The following is a 24,004-nucleotide window of genomic DNA, read 5'->3' as shown; positions in this document are numbered from 1 at the left end:
CTCTAACAAGTTGTCTAAGTTATGTCTAGAATACTTTGGAGCGGTTCACAACACGACCGCTTGCTCGCTCGCTCGCTCGCTCGCTCGCTTACTCAGAAACCAAAACCATATTTTTCCCCTTTTTGCCGATAATATAACCTCTTACATGTACTAACCGAGTGCGCGGTCGTGGCAGTATGCGCGAGGTCCGTGCAAAAGCGACTGAAGTGAGATGTTATTAAGTGGATGCATATCATGCATACCACGGTAATAGACCACTTGAGTTTTTTTTATTTTTCATTGTAGTCACAAATATGCATACCCCAGGGATAGTAGATTATCCGCTCGATAAGCACCCCGTATGCTACAACCGGAACCATCGCGCCTGGAACTCGGGCCACGGGCACCAGTAGCGAGTAAGTTCCCACCATAGTTAGAAGTTCATCAGCTATTCACGAGCATTGTCGCCTGGAGGGCCACTCGGTGGACCCAAATAAAACAAAAGTACTATCAACCGAAGTTAACACCTTCAAACGCAGGATAAAAGAAGCTATTCAAATTAAACTTACGAAACCGGCGTTAAACAGAGACAATGGTTACGAATTAGCAGCCATCTATGACACAATTCTAACCCCCAAGAGGCGTTAAAAACCTTTTTAAAATTCATCTTTTTAACATTCATATCATTGACTGATGAAGTCCGGTTGAAAAACAGACGAAATATTTCATCAGTTTTTAACTTTTAGCTCCGAGTTTGTAAAACTTTTTAACTTTTTATTATGCTTCCGGAGCAGGAAACAAATGTTTTTGATTGTAAGTTTTGTAATCTTATTCACATATCATAAAATCATGCACCAACTCAATGGCAATAACTAGTCCAGGTATGCTCGTTTGAAAAGCCAGGTTTAAGTAAGCCTTTGAATAGAGATATACAATGACGTGATCGGACGTTATGAGGGAGTGAATTCCACAGCTCAGGGGTTGCGCAAAAGAAAGCTCTCTTTCCATAAGAGTTAAGATTATAAGAGGGCTTAGACAGAAGATGGAGGCCAGACGACCTTAGAGTCCTTGAAGATCTATAAGATTTGATTAAGTCAGACAAATAAGACGGTTAGTTGTTGCTTATTTTAAAAATAAGAAGTAAAATCTTATATTGAATTCCTTGCCCACTGGGTAGCCAAATTCTGTAGGCTACGCAGAATTCGAGTAATATATGAGGATTTGTGGAGAAAAGGTGAGGACTCTGGCTGTAGCATTCTGTACCAGTTGTAGACAGGCCATAAAAGAAGCGAGTTGCAAAAATCTAATTAGAAGAAATGAATGCGTGGATAAGTGTCACAGGCCTTAACGCTGATATGTTTCCTGATTTTGCAAATGTTCCTTAAATGAAAAAAGCAGGATTTACAAATAGTAGCAACATGCATGGTGTTCAAGAGACATATCCTCGTCTAGGATAACACCTGAATTGCGACAGTATTGTTGTGCTGATGTTGAGGCCCATTAGTGGAGGGAGGAATTTAAGTATCCCGTATCTCAAAAAATCCTGAACTTTATCCCGTTAATTCCTGTGGTTTGTATACTATAATACCATTTCGGTTTTTTAAATATCCTGCATCCCCCCCCCCTAAATATCCCATATCTCTATAAGTTTTTTACCTAAATCTCCTGTATTACTGATAACCCCTAATAGGGCCTTGTTGTTTCCACTGGATAATTTAGTAGGATTAATAATAAGAAATAATCTCTTTCTGTTTTTAATAATAATAATAATAACTTTATTTATATAGTGCTAAAATCCAATAATTGTCCAAAGCGCTCCCTAATTACAATATTAAAATAAATAAGATAAATAGAATAAAATATCTACAATGTACAATATAATTAAAATATAAGCCTAAGTTATCTACTATATAAAAATGTAAACGTCTTTAAACAAAAAGGTGTTATAAACTATATGCTAACTTAAATAAAAAATTTTTACAACAAATAACTTCTAGTTAGATTATAGCTTTATCTTTCTGGTAATCTCTCCCCATTTTCCGAAGTTTACCCGTGGTTGTAGTTCACTGTAACTGGACAATTTGTGTTAACTGTTTGTGCATCCCACGCCGGGATACGTCCTTATAGGCGTCCTGTTTATCATACTAGTATGGCATAGTTTCTTTGAGCGATCGGACGCTTTTCAGCTTGGTGAATGTCCGTTATCCAAGAGCAACCAACCAGCAAATTAAGCCAAAAGCCTTTTGGACTTTTGGGAGACATTTGAGACATCTCTAAGCTCCTTGTGATGTACGAAGGCTGACTAAAGAGTTGTTTTTATCACCTAGAAGAATTTGATCTGTTCGGATATCTAAGCTGAAATTTAAAGTGTCCGAAAATTTTAGGGAATGATATCTTCATTTCAGAAATTGCTAGCTGAACGTTACCTTCTAAGAACTTCCAAACGAACCATTTGTTCATCCGAAACTGCTAGGAGACCTTTTTTAGTGCCAAAAATTGCAAAAATATCCAATCCGAAAACGTAAGGGACTACCTTTCCCAGGTTGCGAATCTTTTAGGTGAGGTTTTCAGTAGTAAAGAAATCTGTAGCTGTCTGGCAACATAGAACCGAAATTCTTAGAAGAGTTTGCCGGACTCACCCGAACACATATTTTATCGACGACTATCGTTGACTGCCACTAGAGACCTTAAAGGGCGGGACACGCTAGGCGACAAGTCGCAGCGACATGTCTCTGCGACAAATTGCTCCATGATGTGTACTACTTGCAAAACAAGTCGCTGCGACACGACGCTAGTTACCGCGGTGCATACGCAGTGATCTCGTATGAGGGGGAATGTGAACTAGTTTTCTAATTCAATATGGCTGACCATATGACGCTCTCTCATTGGTTCATTTATATTTTGTCGCAGCGACTTGTTGCCGGAAGTGTCCACACGATGCGACAACGCTGCTTTCGCTTTCGCTTTCGCTTTCAAACTGGTTTGAATTCGTGCGACTGATCGCAGCGACAAAATTCTGCCGCAGCGACAATGATTTTCATGAAATTAACCGTGTCACACAAGGCTATTTTTGTGTGCGGCGAGTTGTCCCCGCGACGTGTCGCAGCGACTTATCGCCTAGTGTGTCCCGGCCTTAAGCGAGGACGACGACGACGGCGGCTACGAGAACGTAGTCTAAAAATATTATTTCCCGTTACTGTATTAATTTTGCGATTACTCCATGTTTCTCGGCTTGGAACTTGGAATTCATCGTCAGGTGCTCTCGTCCTCCACATGACCTCAAATTTGATCATTTCACGTCGTTGTTAAGAAAACAACGATAAAGAAATGTCTCAAAATGTAAAACGCACGTGCAGGGCGTGCAAAGCTATTGTTTTTGTCCACTAAATATGCAAATTTGCATTCGTCGTCGTCCTTGCTTAAGGTCCCTACTGATCCAACGTACACCGACAGGAAGATTGTCCACGGTTGGTTGCTTCAAAACTCCACAAAAACTCACGCTTTTACAGTGTCCTCTATACACAACACCATGAGCTTAGTCATGCATCAGTCAATTCCGGCAGTGCCCATCCCCCCCCCCGGGCTACCCCCAGGGCATTAGCATTTTTTTAAAAAAATTGGGCAAATTCCCTGGGGTGGGGACACATGAAGATGTCCCAAATGCCCCAGAGTGGGGACGAAGAAAGAGGGCAAATGCCCCGCCCCCGGGATCGAAATAGCCGTGTTCACGTCGGTGATCGTTTTTTGATAAACCAAATATAGTTCACCTTGTCGCTCTGAAGAATCAAGACATTTTAAATGATGATGAATCGCATTTTAAGTTCGCAAGATTTGTCTTGAAGAGCGCATCATTTGAATTCGCAAACCTTCTGTATTTTAACGCCACTTTCATGAATTTATATATTGCTAGGCTAGTTTTGAAAGCGAAATGCGAAGTAGTCGTGTTTACTCAGTCTGCACGTCAGTGATTGTTTTGTGATATTAGTTCACCTTGTCACTTTTATATATTCATATGCTTACAAGTATAAATGAAGAAATACCTAAAATTCAGAAAACATACCTTTAAAAACATCCACAAGTTTTTCGAGTCCGTGACGGACAAGCCAGTCTCTAACGAAGGCCTCGTCTTTTCTGATAAACTCGTCCATGTTAATTCGAAAACACGTGTGTCAAATGCCCGGGGGTCGCCCCGGGGTAGGCTAATGTTTAGCCCCGGGCCGCGACTAAATTGCGAATGCCACACACCGGGGACTGACAACTTGAGCAAATGCCCCGCGGTTGCCCGGGGGGGGGGGGGGGGGGCACCGCTGGAATTGATTGATGCATTACTCGGCGTCTACAACTTTTCATTTTCCCGTTCAAATATTATTCCTCTCAGCCAGTCCATACGCAATATCACCATTTTTGTCAAATGTGCATGAATGAAACAACAAAACAACGTGGACGTGAATCTAAATAGTTTGCGGAACAGACGAATTTCAAAAAACAACAACCGGAAATGCATTACATCTGAAAAATTAGCCCTTTCTTTTTCCTTTACGGTGGGGAGAGGAAAGACACTGGGAACGAGGTCGTTTAAGATATGAAGAAAGCGAACGCAATATTCCCCACTTTCTCCTTTATGTTGAGTCACGAATCCTCTAAATGAGAGCAATATGGCGGAACAACCTGGCGACCGTTTAATCAAGTTGTCTTTTGACTTTATCACGAAAACCCCGATTGGAAAGCTGAAAGTTGCAGAGCTTGTTTTCACACTTTTAGCTGGTGCTTGTGCATCCTCTGTTGAATCCTATTATCACTGTAACTGTAGCGCCAAACTTGGTTTCTTATCTTTCGTCTCGTGGACCGCTTTTATCAACATCCTAATCGACATGATTATCCATCTTATTGGCTTGTGGGAAAGGCTTCATTGGATTTTCCGCCACCCTGCACTCTTCTGCGTTCTCTGCATCCTGGCAGTCCTTGGGTTTATAATCGGTTCCGCACTCAGCGCTACCTGTGCCATAGAATTGTGTGTTTTAAATCCAACAACCACTGGTGTAGCGGCGTTCTTCGGTTTCGTTTGTCTAGGTTTGTTCGTGGGCGAGACCTACCTTCAATTCACTATCTACAGGGGCATGAATGACGAAGCTAGGCAGCAAACTTCTGGGCAAAGCAAAGCTCCTGATTACATTGAACCACCTGTGGGCCCTCCTCCACCCTATAGTTCGTCTGGCGGAGTCGTGTGATGACAGTGTCAATCCGATGCGTTCATACCACATTTTGCGCTTGCAATTTTTGTACACCATGTATCAGGACATGTTAGCTACTTCTTTTGGGTTAAAGAACAAACCTCTGGTCACTCAAATTTATTGGAAGCCTGATAACAGGTGTTGGCCTCAAATGTGAAAGCAACGTAACGTAAATCAATTCATTTTCCGTTTTCAAACATTGTGCTTGGCGTGGACGAAAGTCATTTGGTTAGACAGCGTGCAGTGCGGCAAGCAGTGTGGTTAAAATGTGAAAAACAGCTAATATACAAGTTAAGAGTCCAGAACTTTTATGTCAAACGAAAAGAATAAGAGGAGCTATGGGTTTGTGTTGAACCTTTGATATTTACAAGAAACTGCACACACGTGACAGAGGCAATGTTACTACTTAAAAGAAAACTATCAGGATTGCAAAATTAAAAGTATTATAATAATGTTTATGATTTATTTAAGCACAGGATCTTGATCCTTATCGCGAAAAGTGGTCTTCTAAAGAGTCGTGTGCATTAACACTAATAAAAGAATACATTACCCAGGAGTGCCGATTACACATAGTTCAACATCCTGCAACATTCTTTGCTCATCAGATGTTGAACCATGTTGCACAGATAGGTTGAACGGAATAGAGCTGATCTCCATTTTTGTTCAACAACGTTCAACGTGTTGAATGGCATATTTCAACATGGCATGACACACTCTTCAACATTTGTTGAACAACAGCTGCAACATTTGTTGGTCATTGAACCATGTATCACTGGCTTAAGAGCGAAAACTTTCTAATTTACAATAGCGGAATAAAAACTATTTAAAGTAGTGGCCTGCTTATTCATATTTCTAACAGCTAGGAAGGCCAAATTGGATCAGTGGTATGTTTTAGATATTGATCAACGGTGTAAAATGTTTATATTGGTTCATATCGTTCCATCTTATAGAGCTTTTTTTTCTTTCCTAATCTATTTTTTATATTCTTGTGTCCTGAGCCAGATATCATCCCTTAAGGCAACAGCTTCTCATGTCTTAAAAATGTTTATTACTGACTCCGGACAGCACAAGGTTCAGCATTTAGAGCATTCTTAGAATAAAAATCAGCAATATCAAAGTTGCCGAGCAACATTTCAATGACTCCCATTAGGCTGCGAAATTAATTTAGTGAGCCTGCTCTCAGGCTACTTTGATATTGCTGATTTTTACTCTTAAATATTACTAACTCCTTTAAGGAATTTATGAATTTAACATGGTTCAGCTATGCCTGTTGAACATTACAGATTCAAGCAAATGGTTTTGTTTTTTACTTCTACAAATTACATTTAAACCACTCTGTCTTTTTCTGCCTTGTTGTCCAGTGAGCCAAAATGAGTCCATTCTTCCTTTCAACATTTAAAGCCAATGTTGAAAAGCTAAGAATAAAACGACAAAGCCAAAGGATCCAAGGATGATTTTGAAATGGATTTTGATCACTTTGTAAAATCCAGCTATTTTAATTCCTCATCTTATGCCCCAGAGTAACCCTGGTTTTTGGTAGTGACTCAAGTATAGTCACAAGTCAGAGAAATGGAAATGGAAATTGTTTACCCATGGAACACCTTAAGAGCACTCAGGAGCTTGTTCAACATGTGTCCGTGCATTCCGGATTGAATTGGAATTTGGCTGTGTTGGTTTTTGAGGAGAGGGGAAAACCGGAGTACCCGAAGAAAAACCTCTCGGAGTAAGGAGAGAACCAATAACAACCTCAACCCACATATAACACCGGGACCAGGAATCGAACCCGGGCCACATTAGTGGGAGGCGAGTGCTCTCACCACTGCACCACCACCCTGACACTGAGACACAGATGCACGTGTTACTTGCTCAAAATATTATTAATTGTATTATGTTTTATCAAAGGTTCATTACTTTTGAGTTTGCGTTCGTTGCCAGTGCATCTGCTTGGTGAAAAACAAACTCTGCCTTACTGCCCCTTTTATAAACATGTGGACTCCGCAACATTCGAGTGGTAAAACGTCAGTTAAGTTTTTTGCTGCCACCAATCACTGCCATTGAACTGGGTGATAAGTGGTGTTCAGCACTGTCATTGGCTTATTCAGATCTACTTTGTTGGTTTCTGTGTTAAGTGGGTGTGCTTTGATAACTGTTGCAGCAATTGTGAGAAACAATCATTGACTGGAATTCAAATTTGTAGAGAAGAACTATCCCTCTGCATGCTGTATAACATTAGACAAAGTGCACATTTCATCTCCCCTGTATTGGTTCATGCCTGGCTTTCACAAAATTAATATATCAGAAATTTAGATTTTGTACCCTGTGCTGCATAGCCACAGTGGCCATGCGAAAGTTGGACATATGTAAAAAGAAAAGACTACAAGAAGGAAGGTACCCAATAGTTCTTGAGTTGTACTAATGTGCGAGCCAGTGAGCCATGCGAGCCATGACTGCGAGCCATGCGAGCCAACATGGCGAGCCATGCGAGTCAACATGCGAGTCACACAGTTATTGAAAGCTAACCGTTTTAAAATGGGTGCTTAGACTGTTTATCGGCACTATTTGAAATGGGTGCTTAGACTTAAATGCAAAATCGCATGGCTCGCTGGCTCACAGATTTAGCAGACCCATAGTTCTTCCCACTTTTACTGTGTAGATTACGATTTACTTCCTCATGCAGTGTCAAAATTTTCGTTACAAACATGTAGCATGTCAACGTTACAATTTTGACTGGTCACGCAATCCGGAGATTGCCGGTTTTCACTGTCACACCATCATCAAAACCATTCTACAAATAAGGTCAAGAATCAAAGAGATAAAAGAAGATGAATATTCAAACAGTCTCACAAAGGTTCAGGTCTGTGCGATGTTTCGTGCGGGAGATATTCGAAGAAATGTTTTACTCAAATTTATAAGGCTTTGTATGGAGACGCCATGTCTGTGTCCCTCTCAGGGGCACAAATATGGCGGCCGGAAGCTGACAAAAACATATGTCATCGACGTTTGCTATAAAAAGCCAGTAGTCGTCTTCTGAGGGCTCATAAACATCTATGTGAGTACTTATTCTCATACAAGGACTGTTCAGATTGCAAAATCTCAGCAGATAAGTCACTTTTTTAACCTTCGTGATAGCATTCTCGACCCCAATTTTTATATCGTGTCACGCAAAAGCTTAGAAATTCAACCTTGCTTCATCACAAGACGAAAAACCCTATCAAACTGTAAATATGTGAAAAGACAAGTTTTCAGCTGTTCTAATAACTAACTAAACCAAAATCTCAAAAGGATTGATAATTCCCTTTTTTTTTTTTTAGTTTTGATGACGTCACGTGAAAACCAAGAATAGATTGTGACAATATTGACAGAAAAATCCACCCTGAAGTGAACACGTGATAAACGTTCAAAATGGCCGAACCAGCGGCAGGGTTAGTCAAGTTCTCCTTGGATTTTATCACGAAAACCTGGATTGGAAAGCTCAAAGCTGCAGAACTCATTCTCACACTTCTAACTGCAGCGATCAGCGACTTTGGGATTTCCTGGGTGTGGTGCGGCTGTGGCCCAAGAGTCGGGTTCCTTACGTGGGTCGCTTGGATCGCATTTATCAACGCCTTGATCGACATGATTATTCACCTTATGGGCTTGTGGGAAAGGCTTTATTGGATCTTTCGCCATCCGGCGATCTTTTGCGTTCTCTGTGGTCTAGCAGCCTTTGGTTTTTTGCTTGGCTCCTCTTTGATGGCTTCGTGTGCAAACGTTTCGTGTGTCTCAGACAAAGCTTCCGCAGGGGCATCGGCGTTCTTCGGTTTCATTTGCCTTGCTTTGTTCGCTGCTGAGGCCTACCTTCACTTTAAGATCTACAGAGGCATGCAAGAAGAGGCCAGTAATCAATACACCGAGCAAGGAAAAGGTCCTGATTATATCGATCCTCCTCCGGCGTACGAACCCCCTTCGAGTGGAGTTGTGTGATGCCAGCTGCCAGCTGGTGTCACTTCCCAATGTTAGCACTCAGTCACTGAGATGAACATTTTTATCATATCTGTTTCATGGGGAGGCCCAGAAGTTCAGGAGCGGAGAAAGACTATAAGTAACTTTGTAGTTAATTAAAAGGCTAAATTGCAGAATACCCCGGGACTTTTACTTATTTACGCGTAGCCGGCTACGCGTAGCCGGCTACGGAGAGTGGCTACGCGTGGCTACGCGTAGCAACTAATTTAAATTGGTGATCACGAGTGATCACGGAATATGGCAACGGAAGAAACTAAGAAGCGAAATCTGGTAACGAGTATGGACGAGTGTAGTTCCTCCGGCCACAGAGAGGAATGTGTCAAAGTCATGTTGTTCTATGCCATAATTTTTATTTTTTTTTGACACATAGCTTTTTATTATGATTCACACTACTTACAACACTGGTACATCTACTTACACACTTTACAAAAATTACACAATTAACAACTACTAAAATCGATTATATTACCATCAAAACTATTTAACAATTGAATTGCGTACGCACTACTTACAATACCAAGCACTTACAATTACAGGTGCTACTTACAATAATACAATTGCAATACTTACTCTACATATGCCTACATTTCGTTTCGGTAAATCATTTCATACACAAAAAGGCATTTTAGGGTTAGGGTTAGCATTAGCATTAGCAAAACACTACGAACACCGGTACTCTTAGCTTTAATTTTGACGCGTAGCCACGCGTAGATGCGTAGCCAGCACATGAGAAATTCAACCTTTATTCAAAAATTTATAGTCCTGCAACAGGTTACCATCATGCAAGACGCCTAAATAAAATGAATAAAAAATTCCATAAATGATAATAATAATAATAATAATAATAATAATAATAATAATAATAATAATAATAAGCATCAATCATTATGCAATATTAAAAATTCATCATTGACTAAAGTACTCAAATAAAACTTTTTTAAAACGATCTGCAGACTTGATGTTAACAATTTCGCTTGGCAACACGTTCCAGTCCTTGACAGTTCTACAAAAATAACTATTCTTATAAGTCTCAGTATTTGGCAGCAGTTCAATAAACTTGTTTTGGCTAGAGTTCCTTAACCCTTTCACTCCCAATAGTGCCACTTATAGATTTTACTCTGTCTAACGCCAGACGACTTTACTCATCAATGGGGAACCCCACGGGGCTTAAAGGGTTAACAACAGCTAGATTCACTCAAAAACTATGTCCCCATTAACCCTTTCACTCCCAATAGTGCCACTTATAGATTTTACTCTGTCTAACGCCAGACGACTTTACTCGTCAGTGGGGAACCCCACGGGGCTTAAAGGGTCAACAACAGCTAGATTCACTCAAAAACTATGTCCCGATTAACCCTTTCACTCCCAATAGTGCCACTTATAGATTTTACTCTGTCTAACGCCAGACGACTTTACTCGTCAATGGGGAACCCCACGGGGCTTAAAGGGTTAACAACAGCTAGATTTACTCAAAAACTATGTCCCCATTAATTAACACTTTCACTCCCAATAGTGCCACTTATAGATTTTACTCTGTCTAACGCCAGACGACTTTACTCGTCAATGGGGAACCCCACGGGGCTTAAAGGGTTAAAACTCTTCTGTGCTTCGTAACATAGTCTGGGAAGACCAGGCCGCCATCACCGTGAATTGCTTTGTGGAACAAGGTTAAACGCGAGATTGTTCTTCGCTTCTTCAGGGGTATCCAGTTTAATTCGTTCAAGAGGTTTGTAACTGTTTCTCGCGTGTAACAGTTTTTAACGAAGCGTGCAGCTCTTCTTTGTACTCCCTCTATTTGTTTAACATGTTTTTTTAAGTCAGGGTCCCAAACTGAGCTTGTGTATTCCACGTGAGGCCTCACAATGGCTTTGTAGGCTGCCTCTTTCACTCCCTCGGGACAACTACTCAGGTTTCGCCGAAGAAATGCAAGAGATAGATTAGCCTTCATGACTTGCGCTTGTTGGATACGAGATGATTATAGCCAAGTCGGCGCTACGCGCCTCGTTGGCTATCTATCATCTCATATCCAACACGCGCTCATGGAATAATTGTTAATTATAGTGTATTTTTAGACAAATATACAAAACTATATATTCCAGCTGAATACCCATACAGGCCCGTGTATGCCCATGTATTCCCGTATAGAATGGATGGAAAACTTTATTTGTTCATGGTACTTTCGTCAGATACACACTTTATGGGCATTCCCCGGCATATATGGGCATACAGGGGTATGGATACAATGTACGCATTTGTTTTAATATTTGTCTAAATATGCAAAAAGTTAAATACACTATAATTAGGGATACATGAAATACCTACGAAATTTCAAGATGGCGGCCAATTTGTGAACTGCATCAAACTGTAACAATATAGAGAGCTGGAAGGCTCAACATAAATAAAGGTATGTACATTTAAATACCTCGCCACGGTGTTAATTAACTAAATTTGACCGATAGATGATTTTTAGGGGTACTCCATCTAGGTACTCCATAGGGTCCTCCATGGAGTAGGGGTCCGCGTTTTTCCGTCTCCTATACACCCCATTCCCACCCCTACATTTTTCAAATGGTTCCCAGTTCTCTCGCGGTACCACTTCTGGGAAGTACTTCAAAATGTCTGCCTTCTTGTTCACTTCCAACCGTGAACTCTTTTGCTTGAAAGTGGACGATTTCCTCGTTGAAAATGGACATCAGTTGATGAAAATAGCATCAGAGTATAGTGGGGTAAGTTAAAAAGAGGACTTCATGAAAATTCCAGTTAAACTGACTGTCACAGGTGAAGAAAGCTTAGCATAGCAAATATTCTACGAATCTGCTGAAGAATTTCTCGTAAATTCTACCCTAAAAGCCTGCTTATTGAACGCAAACAGCTCAAAGTAATAACACGACTTTGATATTATAAAAGATCTAAATCAGGAGAGTCTTTGGTTTGTACAGTTTAATACTACTTATGATCTAATCGACAGTTTCTATACTCGATAGAAATCGAACATAATCGATCGTAATCGATACTAATCAATCGACTAATATCGGAAATCGATAGAAATCAAATGCCTGCATTATTGTGATTATCGATTTTATCGATTTCTTCGAAAATTATCGAAAAGATAATGGACGAAGATCGCATTGATTCACTTTTTATGGAGTGTTCAGTTTTAGCATTAGAATGAACCTCAATTCACGTAACAAAGCAAATGGCTTTAACTGGGTGGGTTTGTCTGAGTATGGGGTCTTTGACTCTTTTACGGACTATCCTTATGCCATATTTCTTTTTCTTTTTTTTTTTGTTTTTTGGATTTTGTAAGTTGCCATTTAATTGTAATAAATAAATAAATAAATAAATAAATAAAGAAATAAATAAACTAATTGAAAGCAGTCCAAATTTATCATCTCTTTAACATTTAATATTTCCTTAACATTTCCTTCGCTTTGTTAGATGTCATTTAAATTCAATCCTTGTTTAAGGGTGCTTGAAAGGGTTTTCAGCTGAGTGCGTGCACGTAAGCCACACATGCAATTCTAAAAGCTGCTCGTGTCAGCTCATGATTCAAGATAAACAAATACTGCTAATTTCGCTCACCTTTCTTCTAATTCCTATATATATGGAATATAAATAAACATCTCCTATTCACGAAAACTACAAAAATTCTACACAAATGGTTATATGGTCACTTAAATCCGTTTGTGTTGGTGCTCACGCACATACTCGAATGAGCGGGTGACGCATGCATAAATGCTGATCTTGTAACCTCATTTTTCCTGATTTTGCAACTTAAATCGTTATATCTCTGCTTCCGGATGGTGAGTTTTTTAAAATTAATTTTTGCATGTTAGCTTAGATTAATTTAAAACGTTTGTCTTTCAAATTTAAAAAAAATTATGTAGGTGAAAAAAAAAATTAGAGACATTTTTGGAAAGATTTTTCTTAAAAACTGACCTACAGATTTTGTTGAATTTTAAATCTTTTAGAGATTATTTCTAACATTATCTGGTTACGCTGAATGGGAAGATTTCACCGTCCCGTTTTTTCAAAAAATACAATATATCTTGATTTTAAGGCTAAAAAAAAATGCCTCATATCGTTGCCATGGTAACAGTATTTTGGAGGAAAGTGTGATGAGAGAAATCTATGATGCATACTTAATACCCTGGCCAAATTTTGTTTTGATATGATTACCCTAACTGTACCTAAGGACAGAATATGTTTATTTGTTTGAAAAAAGGAGAAACTATTTCGAGCCTGCTTAACCCTTTGACGTCCAAACCGGCCAGACTTATTATTTTACTCTGTCTAATGCCAGATGATTTTACTCGTCAATGGGAAACCCCTGGGAGTCAATGGGTTAAGCCGTTTCAGCGCCAAAGGGCTTCTAGGCTGAAATGTTTCTTTAAACAGTAGCCTGCGAGCAGGCCTCGGAGGGCCTGCTCGCAGCTGCGTATATCAGTGTTCCTGGATCCTGGAAAAAAAATACAAAAGTAGCAAACCACTGGAAAAAGAAGAAGTCGATTCAAAGGCGGTAAGTTCACGGGCAAGGATTAAAAATAAAAATGTGGCTTACGTTTTTTATTTTCCATGTCCATGGACTGGATGTCACAGAAATTTGTGATTTTCGATTTCAATCAATTAAATTGACTAATCAAGTGACAAATCTCGAGTTCCATCGAGTTTTATCAATTGATCGATGAGCTTTTCGATGATCGATTTCCATAGATTAGATACACCCTACTTTTTAAAATTTATAAATAATCAAAAGATGTTCACTGAAACCACAGGCAGACAACTCTAAGGATACGAGAGCGCATGATGTCACATTATTTTGAGACAGTTGTAACAGCCGATTCAACTGATCCAGGAAAATGTTTCATAAAAACTTCAAATCGTGATGTTTCTTTTCGAAAATTCATTTTATGGACAGCCAGATAAATAAAGTTCACTCACCCACTATTTTCTGCGTTTTCCTGAGTGATTTGAGGGGTTTTTGGGATGCTTCGATTTCCCCTTCAGATCCCATGTGTTGCCACATACAATATAAATAGGTAGATAAGCCCCAGTGCCGAGTGCCTCCAGAATTTAGCTGAATTTCGCCCACCTACCAGCCATGGGCACATAAAAAGGCAATAATTTTGCTAGCATCATGCCAAAAATCATTGCATTGACACAGCTCTGCAAAAAGAACCTATATTTTAAGAACCTGTTAGGCTAAGACAGTCCATTTAGACTACTTAAAATAAGAACCTGTTATTTTCCATTGGGTTCTTATTTTAAGAAATTCAGTCAAACACTGAATATGCAAATTTAACATACCTGTAACAAGCTCTACCAGTACCATATTCAGTACCTGAATCCTAAACTTTGTTCTTTGAACAAAGTAAAAAGTTTCCATGTAATTTCATTTTTTTTGTTGGGCGAGGGGGATGATAGAGTTCTGCATTTTAGCAACAGCACCTATTCTTACATGTATACTGCATATAGGGAAACATAAAAAAAAAAGCTCTATAATTACCTTTAAGGCGAGGAAAGCTAAAAAAAGGGAAATCCTTGTTGAATACAATGAAATTAAACTGATCAGCGTTCAATGTAAAGGGCATAAGGATGATAAGGGCAGGATCCTGAACCACACTGCACTGCATAGGCAAAAGAAAAAAATGTATAACTTATGTATGCATTTTTTATAAAATTACTGCATATTGCATAATTATCCATGTACAGTACTGTAGTGTCATATACCCACTTAGACTTCAATTTTGTAAGCTGACAGAACAGTATTTCTAGATAGTTAACATTACTTTTATTTTTTATTGACCTCTTGAGTGCAGGATTTTGGAGGAGCTGTTTCACTTAGAATACCGGGGCACTTTTGTCTTCTTATGGAGAAATCATTTGAAGAACAAGTCTATTGTAATGTGCAAATATTTTAGTGGCTGCATAATAATTCTAGAATTCACTAACATTTTGTGATTTGGATATGTACCATTTTTGCAATTCTTACCACTCTTATGTTGTCACTGTTAAGTCTCTTCATATGTTGATTATCAATGACAGCACAACTAACAACAGTTGTACTACCTTTCAATTAATGAATATTCACAACCACTAAAAGACATTTCACAACATAAATATTCATTATATGATACTGACTCATTGGCACACATAACAATAGACCTTTTTCGTTTGTACATTAAATGTACAAACGAACCCAATATGTTTTCCCAATACAGATCATGTGATAATACTCAGGAGGTTTGGGCCTTTGTTTTGTTCATTAAAAAGAGTGCTTGCAAGCATGAATATGTCTGCAAAATGTACAAGCAAAAAAGGTCTATTCACATAACCTAATCCTGCATAATTAGGAATGGATACAATGCTACAGTCACCAGTTTCAAGTTAAAAAGGACTTCAGACTAGAGTGTCGCCAGTAAGACCATGGCGTAGTGACTATGGTACTTTTTGCCTTCAAACAAACTTAATTTTTTTTGGTCTTGTGCAGAATGGAAAAGTTGAAGTCATTATGTGAATAAATTCACTCTGGCACTTCTCCAACTTGCAAAGGTCCTTATTTTTGAACAGATAAAGAACCAAGAAAATAATTTATTTTTTGTCATTAACTTTTTTCCGTAGGGTGTACCAGTAGAGGAACTGTCTATCATTCATAATGGCCACCTCATCTCTGAGGACAGCAAGCTTCAGCTTAAAGCAGGGGATGTTTGTCACGCAAATCTGCGTCTCCTGGGTGGAAAGGGAGGATTTGGATCAATGTTACGTGCACTAGGTGCACAGATAGAAAAGACAACAAACAGAGAGGCTTGTAGAGACTTGAGTGGAAGACGAATGAGGGACATCAATGATGAGAAAAAGTAAAGTTTCTGACTTCTGACATCAGCATGTTCAAGCATTTTATTGCTTCAGGGAAAAAAATCATCTGAATTACTGATTGAATAAAACGGGCATCCTTCAAACCAAAACATAAAACTACAGGAACAGTCCAGAGGAAGGAGATTGGGCAGCTTGCATTGCAAACAAAGGAATGAATGATCGTGATAATTTGTGGGCGACAAGCATTTAATGACTTATTTATCTGATTCATCAGTTTTTCCAGATTGTTATTTTCATAATAGTATACATTGTACATAATAATAACTAAGCTTTGTTTTTTTGTCCTGTCATTGCTGTTGGTCTTGCATGAAGTCTTTGAATCCATAAGGGTTTAATGTGGACCAAGCAAGAAAGGAAAGCAACTTAGTGAAACCATTGCTGTTCTGGCAACTAAAGTGTGATGAAGATCATTCATTGACTTCACCTAAGAAGCCATAATGTTACTAAACACTGTGCGTTAGGATTATGAACCTCTCATCCTCTTATAATTGAAAAAGTTATTGGTCTTGTTAAAATTTTCAGAATAGCTGAATGGGTGTCGAAACAGGCAGATAGAGAACGTGAAAAGGAAAAACAGAGACAAGAGCGAATGGAGAGAAAGAGAAGAATGCCTAGACACACGTTTGATGATGCCTCGTACACAAAACACATCCAGGACAATTCTGAACGAGTGGAGGATGCTTTACAGCAAGGTAAAACATATTAATGATTATTATGAACAACACCTGTAAATAATGAAGAGGGCAAAGGGGTCACCCTCCAGGAAAAGTCCTGTTAACCCATTGACACCTTAAATGCCCTAGGACACCCCCCTGAGTTGTCGAATAAAATCGTCTGGCATTTGACAGAGTAAAATCTCTTAAGTCTCACTCCCAGGGGTCAATGAGTTAATCTAGTGTTTGCTTGACAAAAACATGGCCTCTTTGACCTGCCCACAACAGTAGGTGTGTGTGTCTGCTCTTCCTCTTTCTTACTATTCTTCCTTCCTGATTTTTCAGTCGTTAGCCCATTGACTCTTAGGAGCGAGACAATAGATTTTACTCTGTCTAATGCCACACTTTTTTACTTGTTATTGAGGGGGAAGTGGTTCTGGAGTCAATGGGTTAATTATTAAAGACCCTCAGCAAGCATAATAGATCTTAGCAACGTCTGAAAGAGGTGTGGAAAGCTTATTCAAGGATCTAAGCAAGAAAGTTGAATACCTTCAAGGACCTTGCCACAATCCATATTAAAGGAGGTATCTCGCATGCTTCTATCTGACAAGAATCTTATTTTTCAATCAAGACTTTTACTTATCTGTAGGGGACAAAGGTTCTGTGTAGACCTACAAGTTACTAAGCTAAGAAAAAATTCCTTTCAAATTTAGGTAATCTTTTGATCAATTTCTGCACGGAGAATTTTTCATCGTGATGCCAAAACGTTTTAGACCTTTTCAGCCGAGCATGACGTTATCTAAAAATGCTGTCAACACTTGTCAAGGATCCATGTTCCTCAACCCCTTGCCTCCTAAGAGGACCACTTAATTTACTCTGAAAGATGCTAGAAAAAATTAATTTACTTGTCAATGGGGACCTCTTAAAGGCAAAAGGGTTAGAGATCCCCTTGGGTAGAGACTGCTGTGTGGGTTTGAACATTGCTCTGACCCCACTGACTGGCTTTGTCTTTGAACAGTGGTCTTAAAATTGAGGAGGCAGTGTAATTCCCTGCTTAGCAGAGGTTTCTTTTCTTTTGCATTCTCTGGGCTGATGAGTATGGGAAAAGAGATCTCTGACATGGGTTGAAACTCACTATGTTGAGCATGTGCAGCAGTTACTTATCGACCAAATCCTCATGTGATACTTCATGTTGCATGGGCTCACTTAGAGCAGTTTTCAATTGAGTGTCGTAAAACGAAAACCAAAACCAAAACAAAAGTAATTACTTTGGCCAATCAAAAAGGTCGGAGACAATCCAGTTAACCAATCAAAACTCGAAGTAATTACACGTAGCGGACACAAAGCGCGGGAAAATGTGCACGCGCAAGCCACGATTGGTTTTTGTTTCACTTCTGATTGGTTGAGAAAGTGGCGCGAGAGCACTGAACCAATCACTGAGTGAAGTAATCATAAATCAAAGTAATTCACTAATTACTTTCGACACTCAATTGAAAACCACTCTAACGACAGCGGAATTACCGTAAACGACTGCGTGGGACACAGCGGGCTCAAGTCACAGTCAGCAACCATATCATGGGGCATGCCGTTTAAGGAGTGCTGTCCAAGGTTGTAGACAGCCGTTGGATCAAAGTGATTTTTGACCTCAGAGTTGTCCTTTCCGTACTTGTGAGCCCAGCCAACGCAAAAAGAAAAGAGATCTCTGCTAAAATCTTCCAAACCAGTTCAGTTTTGATTTTCTTGTTAACCATAAATTATCTAAAACAAAGGAAAATCAAAATAACACTTTATTCAAAAAAAAATATATATATATATAATATAGCTCTTTGGCATTACAAAGCTTTTGCTTTCATGTTCAAATTGAGCACTCTACTAGGATGAGTCATTGCCGCTAGCAATTGCGCATGCTCACTAGCTCGCTAGTTTGAGCACTCTGGCATGACTTGGATGTACCACATGTGTGAGACATCTGGGGTGGCTTTATAGCTTAACCTCCATCCTAGACATCAGCACTGCACTGATGAGGCCCAGAAGGCCGAAACAGTACTGTCTGCAGTTAGATATAGCTCTTTGGCATTACAAAGCTTTTGCTTTCATGTTCAAATTGAGCACTCTACTAGGATGAGTCATTGCCGCTAGCAATTGCGCATGCTCACTAGCTCGCTAGTTTGAGCACTCTGGCATGACTTGGATGTACCACATGTGTGAGACATCTGGGGTGGCTTTATAGCTTAACCTCCATCCTAGACATCAGCACTGCACTGATGAGGCCCAGAAGGCCGAAACAGTACTGTCTGCAGTTAGATATAGCTCTTTGGCATTACAAAGCTTTTGCTTTCATGTTCAAATTGAGCACTCTACTAGGATGAGTCATTGCCGCTAGCAATTGCGCATGCTCACTAGCTCGCTAGTTTGAGCACTCTGGCATGACTTGGATGTACCACATGTGTGAGACATCTGGGGTGGCTTTATAGCTTAACCTCCATCCTAGACATCAGCACTGCACTGATGAGGCCCAGAAGGCCGAAACAGTACTGTCTGCAGTTATATATAATATATATATACATGTACAAATTTCAAGGCATAAATCACAGAGTTGCTGCTACAAAACTTGCGCACAAATTTTAGAACTTATAAAAGGTTTTTTTTTTTTATTCATGCATGTCCCTCTACTCTTCTCTACTCTCTTCCCTGGATTGGCCTGGTAAACAAAATTGAAGGAAAATTTGTGATCAAGAAATTAAAACATTTTTCATTTGTAGTGATAACTTTCCTTTCTCTTTTAAGGCTGTAATAATATATAGCCTTAACATAGAAAGGAGAGTTGCCTTTAGTTTGGCCTTGTGTCCAAAACTTACCCGATCATAACTTGGATATCACAATAAAACATTAAAAGTAAGTCCTAAAGGCTTGCAAACAACTCAGGGTCATTGTCACCTCTCCTTGGCAGTACGATTAAAGACCAGGAATAAAATTGTTCCCAATAAATTAATTATTAATAATTCATCTTCATGAAACTATAATAATACCCATGAAGTACTTTTTTAATTAAAAGGTTCTTTAATGTACTGTAGGTTTCAAGGCTGCTGGAATTGTGGCATCTTCAAGTTCCTCGACCACCACAGAGAAAACAACTGTCAAGCGTGTCCACAGTGATGAACCCACATCTTCAGGAGGAAGTAAAAAGAGCCGAATGTGGTAAGCTGTTGGCGTGGGCTTGTTTGATTCTTGTATAGTAAACATGGTCATGAGTTGAAATAATGATAAATTACATGTTATCTTCTTGTTAGATCTATACCAGGATAATGCTCAAAATAACTTATGACTAGCAGTAATCATAAAGTTCAACACCAAGCTTTTACCAGCTTTGTAGTCTGTAAGGAGGGTTCTTTGTCATTGCTCCTGGTGACTATGACTATTTCTGTTTTCCCATATTTTTAGCTTTTGTTGCCAGTTTATGGATCTATAACACACCTTTCCCTGATTGACAAGTAAAATTGTCTGGTGTTAGACACAGTAAAGCTATCAAGGAAATGAAAAGAACTTTTTTATGTAACTTTTTTCCTATAAAGGTCGGGCATTTAAGTCTGCTTCATTAACATTATTGTCTCATCTACTGATTCTGCACTGTGGTCCTTTTGGTGCGGTCCCCTTCAATGACTAGGGTAGCTTCCTTGTAGATGTATATCTACTGGTAATTTTATCTATCCTGGGGTGCAGGGATGGCCCAATGGTGAGAGCACTCACTTCCCACCAGTGTGGCCCGGGTTAGATTCCCTGACTCTTCGTCATATGTGGGTTGAGTTTGTTGGTTCTCTACTCTGCACTGAGAGGTTTTCACCGGGTACTCCGGTTTCCCCTCTCCTCAAAAACCAACCTTTGACTTGATTTGCTTTCATCGTTAATTTCAGTTTACAGTGTCCCCAATTAGTGCTCCAGCGCTAGAATGACTACTAGTAGACACTTAAATAAAGTTCCTTTCCTTTTTTACCCATTTGTCAATGCACTGTTGAGGGAGTAGTGGAAAGGACAGACTTAAGACTGGCCATGATTGTCCCAAAGAGGTCTATATTGCTAACACTTCATAGCAAGTCCCTAGTTTTCTCTTAAACTTTGTCTAGGCTAGGAATGGATGATCTTGACAGTGATGACAATGAAGACACATTTCCTGCCTCAGAAAACAGTTCTTCAACTGTGTCATCGTTTAGCAGTACTCGAGTGGAACCCTCCACATCTTATGACAGTCTTGACAATAACTACGATACGGATACCAGAGTAGAGACACATCCAATGGCAACAACTGCGTTACAGGGACAAGTAAATAACAATGAACTTGACAAGGAAGACAAAACAGAAGGCATTCACGGGGAGGTAGCAGTACTGCAAGCAACAACAAAAGAAGATGGGCCATCAAAGGAAAGAAGTAGTGCTGAGAAGCAAGATACAGAGAAACTGTCACATCAAAAGGTAAGTAGAAAATAAAATGTTATGCCTTTAGTACATGCATAAAGTTAACTAAATTTGTGATGGGTCTTGATAAACTGGGAGCCTTGCATTTAAGTCTATGCACCCATTTCAAAATAGTGCTGATGAACAGTATTTAAGGACGTTCGCGCCCATTGCTACTGCGCAACCTTACAGCGCACGCAAATTTACATATCACATCATGCATCAAGTGCGCGTGTTAAGTACTAAAATGAACAATGATAGGGCAGATGGCCATTGCTATAGCTTTGCTTGGATTTAACGATCTTGGATGTCAGGTGACCCCTACTTTTCTTTTCAGAAACAGATTTTATTTACAATTATCTCCACATTGTCTAAAAATGAATAAAAAAATCAGTGTGGGAAGTTAAAAAAATTTCCAAGATTTCTTTCCTCGGGACATGGAATCCTGCCATCTTGCGGCTGCATGGCGCATGAAACTATGGTCACTAAATGCGAACTTGTTCTTTAAGGAACCCCAACAGTTAACTAAATTCACTTGATGGGTCCACTTAAACAATGTTTGGTAGAGAACATTTCGATGCAAAGATGTAATTGCAATCTTTTTGGGCTTACAGACACTGGCCTTATTCGCTAAAGAAGCTGGATTTTTTTTCAGATTTAGGGTGTTCTTCCGGGCAAGTCCTCTCCAAAACGAAGTCAGTGACTCCCCATTTTTTTTTTATTTCTGACATCACTAACTCATCATCTTTCAATGGTTAAATTTGCTGAAAAAAATCAATGTTAGAAAATTTTCACACAAACGTCCTTAAGTCGAAGCACCCATTTTAAAACGGTTAGCTTTCAATAACTGTGACTTGCACATGGACTTGCATGGCTCTCCATGTTCGCTCGCGTGACTCACAACCATGGCTCGGTGGCTCACACGTTGTCCACACTCATTTGTAATTAAGATGACCACTTATAATAATATTATTCAAGCTATAAGGTAAAATGGTCAAGCATGAGTGCTCTACTTGTTGTAGAGTCTGCAAAACAAATGTTGGTTTTTGATGAGGAGAAAAAAAACCATAACAAACTCGTGTCACACTGAGTGTGATAATTCAAACCTGGAAAACATTAGTGGATGTCAAATGACCTCACCAATATCAGTATGCCAACCCATCTTTGCATGCACTTAGTTTGCAAAGCACACAACAAATTTTACAATAATAAAGCATTTCAAAATTGTGTAGCTTTGCTTCCTTTGATGAAAACGAGGAAGATTCAACATTGGAATGAGCACTTCTGCACCATCCTAATAGGTTTATATACCAATTCGGCTAACTCAATGTTGTATCCAATTCAAATCTCTCGGGGTTAAGATTCTTTGTGTGTTGAATTTGCATGACAATGAAGCATTCACATTTAAATGATATGGAAATTCTTGGAACAAAACGTCTTATTCCCAGAGGATTTGAATTGGGTACAACATTGAGTTAGCTGAATTGGTCTATTAATACCATAAAATTCTGAAAATACGCCCCTCCAAATATACGCCCCCCCCCCCCCCCCCAAAGCGGCAACGCAAAAAAGCCTTCCTTAAATCGCCCCTCCAAATATACGCCCCCCGGGGAGCTTGTACTTGGAAAATTGCCCTCAAATACAAAGTACAACAAAACGGTAAATTTTCTTCCAACTATAAGGCTAGCCCAATCGATTTTGAAATGCAAATTTCCCTCCGTAGATAAGCCTCTCCGAGCATAAGCACTTCCAAAAATATAAGCCCCGGGGCTTATTTTCGCAATTTTAAGGTATTTTGTGAAATTTGTGAGTTACCTATGGCGAGAACCAATACTAAGCCGTGTTAACCTTGAAATTCCAACAGAGAGGTTGCATTTTCATATAATAGACGTACATGTAATTATTGAACTATTGTTGAAATTTCTAATCAGCAGCGTCAATATATATGCGTGACTCAGTAACACTAAAGACAGGAACATTCTCATTTACCCTTCCCCTTCTATAACAACCTTTTGCAGGTTTTACTAACACCAGACGATTATACTCGTCAATAGTCAACCCTTTAGGGGTCAAAGGGCTTAAAATTTGGGCTAGTGCAATGAATTTTGAAACAAACGAAAGTAAGATGAATGCAATTTAACCCATTGACTCCGAGGAGTGGGAGGCCAGACAATTTTATTTGTCAGTGGGGCCAGCCTAGGGCAGTTCTGGCGTCAATGGGTTGAAGGATTTGCAAGGGAAAAAGGTACATAATTTTATTGCAGTATTGTTGGGATTCCATCGCATTTGAACAATGCATTAACAGATTCCTTTCCATTTAAGATTAAGATTTGCTTGGAGGACTACACTTCAGCAGAAGAACTGAAATCAGTAGGATTGGATCAACTGAAAGAGGAGCTCATGGCTAGGGGGCTGAAGTGTGGAGGAACATTGCAACAGAGAGCTCAGAGGCTGTTTTCTACCAAAGGGGTCCCATTAAATCAGTTGGATCCTTCTCTCTTTGCCAAGACAACAGGCAGCAAAAAACTCGATGGAAAGAAAAATTGAAGCACTACAACCAGCCACTCAATTTAACATGTTGTAATATTTTTCATTTAAACCAGGAATGCCTTCCAGACAGTGATGACAATAAAACTAGGAATTCACTCTTTTATAAGAGGTTGGGATCAATAATAATAATTATTATTACTGGTGTATTCTAACCATTTTAGGTTGGCATTGTAAAAACTGCTTTCGTTGTGATTTGTTCAAACTTCTCTCCTTTTTAATTATTTTACTGCTTAGAAATAAATTCATGTTGATATACAGCTGCTT

The 24,004-nt window shown here is 39.3% G+C and overlaps 3 protein-coding genes across 3 annotated transcripts; all 3 read left to right on the top strand.

Annotated features, from left to right (window-relative positions):
- The first annotated feature begins 4,533 nt into the window (after positions 1-4,533).
- Positions 4,534-10,158, top strand: LOC138027136 (uncharacterized). The gene has a single exon (XM_068874649.1). It carries the CDS (start codon positions 4,635-4,637, stop codon positions 5,205-5,207), a length of 573 nt encoding a protein of 190 aa, XP_068730750.1. The 5' UTR covers positions 4,534-4,634; the 3' UTR covers positions 5,208-10,158.
- LOC138027137 (uncharacterized) lies at positions 8,580-10,158 on the top strand. Its single transcript, XM_068874650.1, has one exon. The coding sequence runs from the start codon at positions 8,613-8,615 to the stop codon at positions 9,171-9,173; it is 561 nt and encodes a 186-aa protein (XP_068730751.1). The 5' UTR covers positions 8,580-8,612; the 3' UTR covers positions 9,174-10,158.
- Positions 10,159-11,779: 1,621 nt separating this feature from the next.
- On the top strand, positions 11,780-23,997 carry LOC138027132 (splicing regulator SDE2-like). Its single transcript, XM_068874638.1, has 6 exons — positions 11,780-11,938; positions 15,834-16,069; positions 16,611-16,780; positions 19,816-19,939; positions 20,863-21,208; positions 23,513-23,997. Exons 1-6 carry the CDS (start codon positions 11,828-11,830, stop codon positions 23,735-23,737), a joined length of 1,212 nt encoding a protein of 403 aa, XP_068730739.1. The 5' UTR covers positions 11,780-11,827; the 3' UTR covers positions 23,738-23,997.
- Positions 23,998-24,004: the final 7 nt, after the last annotated feature.

Source organism: Montipora capricornis, chromosome 12, assembly GCF_036669925.1.
Source record: "Montipora capricornis isolate CH-2021 chromosome 12, ASM3666992v2, whole genome shotgun sequence".
NCBI classification, from domain to species: Eukaryota; Metazoa; Cnidaria; class Anthozoa; order Scleractinia; family Acroporidae; genus Montipora; species Montipora capricornis.
This window is presented reverse-complemented; position numbering and strand designations above follow the sequence as displayed.

Excerpts from the sequence above, each read along its gene's own strand:
- LOC138027136 (XM_068874649.1), top strand. The coding sequence starts at position 4,635 with ATGGCGGAACAACCTGGCGACCGTTTAATCAAGTTGTCTTTTGACTTT.
- LOC138027132 (XM_068874638.1), top strand. The coding sequence starts at position 11,828 with ATGTCTGCCTTCTTGTTCACTTCCAACCGTGAACTCTTTTGCTTGAAA. Across the intron at positions 16,781-19,815 it reads GGAGGATGCTTTACAGCAAG|GTTTCAAGGCTGCTGGAATT; the intron begins GTAAAACATATT and ends AATGTACTGTAG. Across the intron at positions 21,209-23,512 it reads AGAAACTGTCACATCAAAAG|ATTAAGATTTGCTTGGAGGA; the intron begins GTAAGTAGAAAA and ends TTTCCATTTAAG.
- LOC138027137 (XM_068874650.1), top strand. The coding sequence starts at position 8,613 with ATGGCCGAACCAGCGGCAGGGTTAGTCAAGTTCTCCTTGGATTTTATC.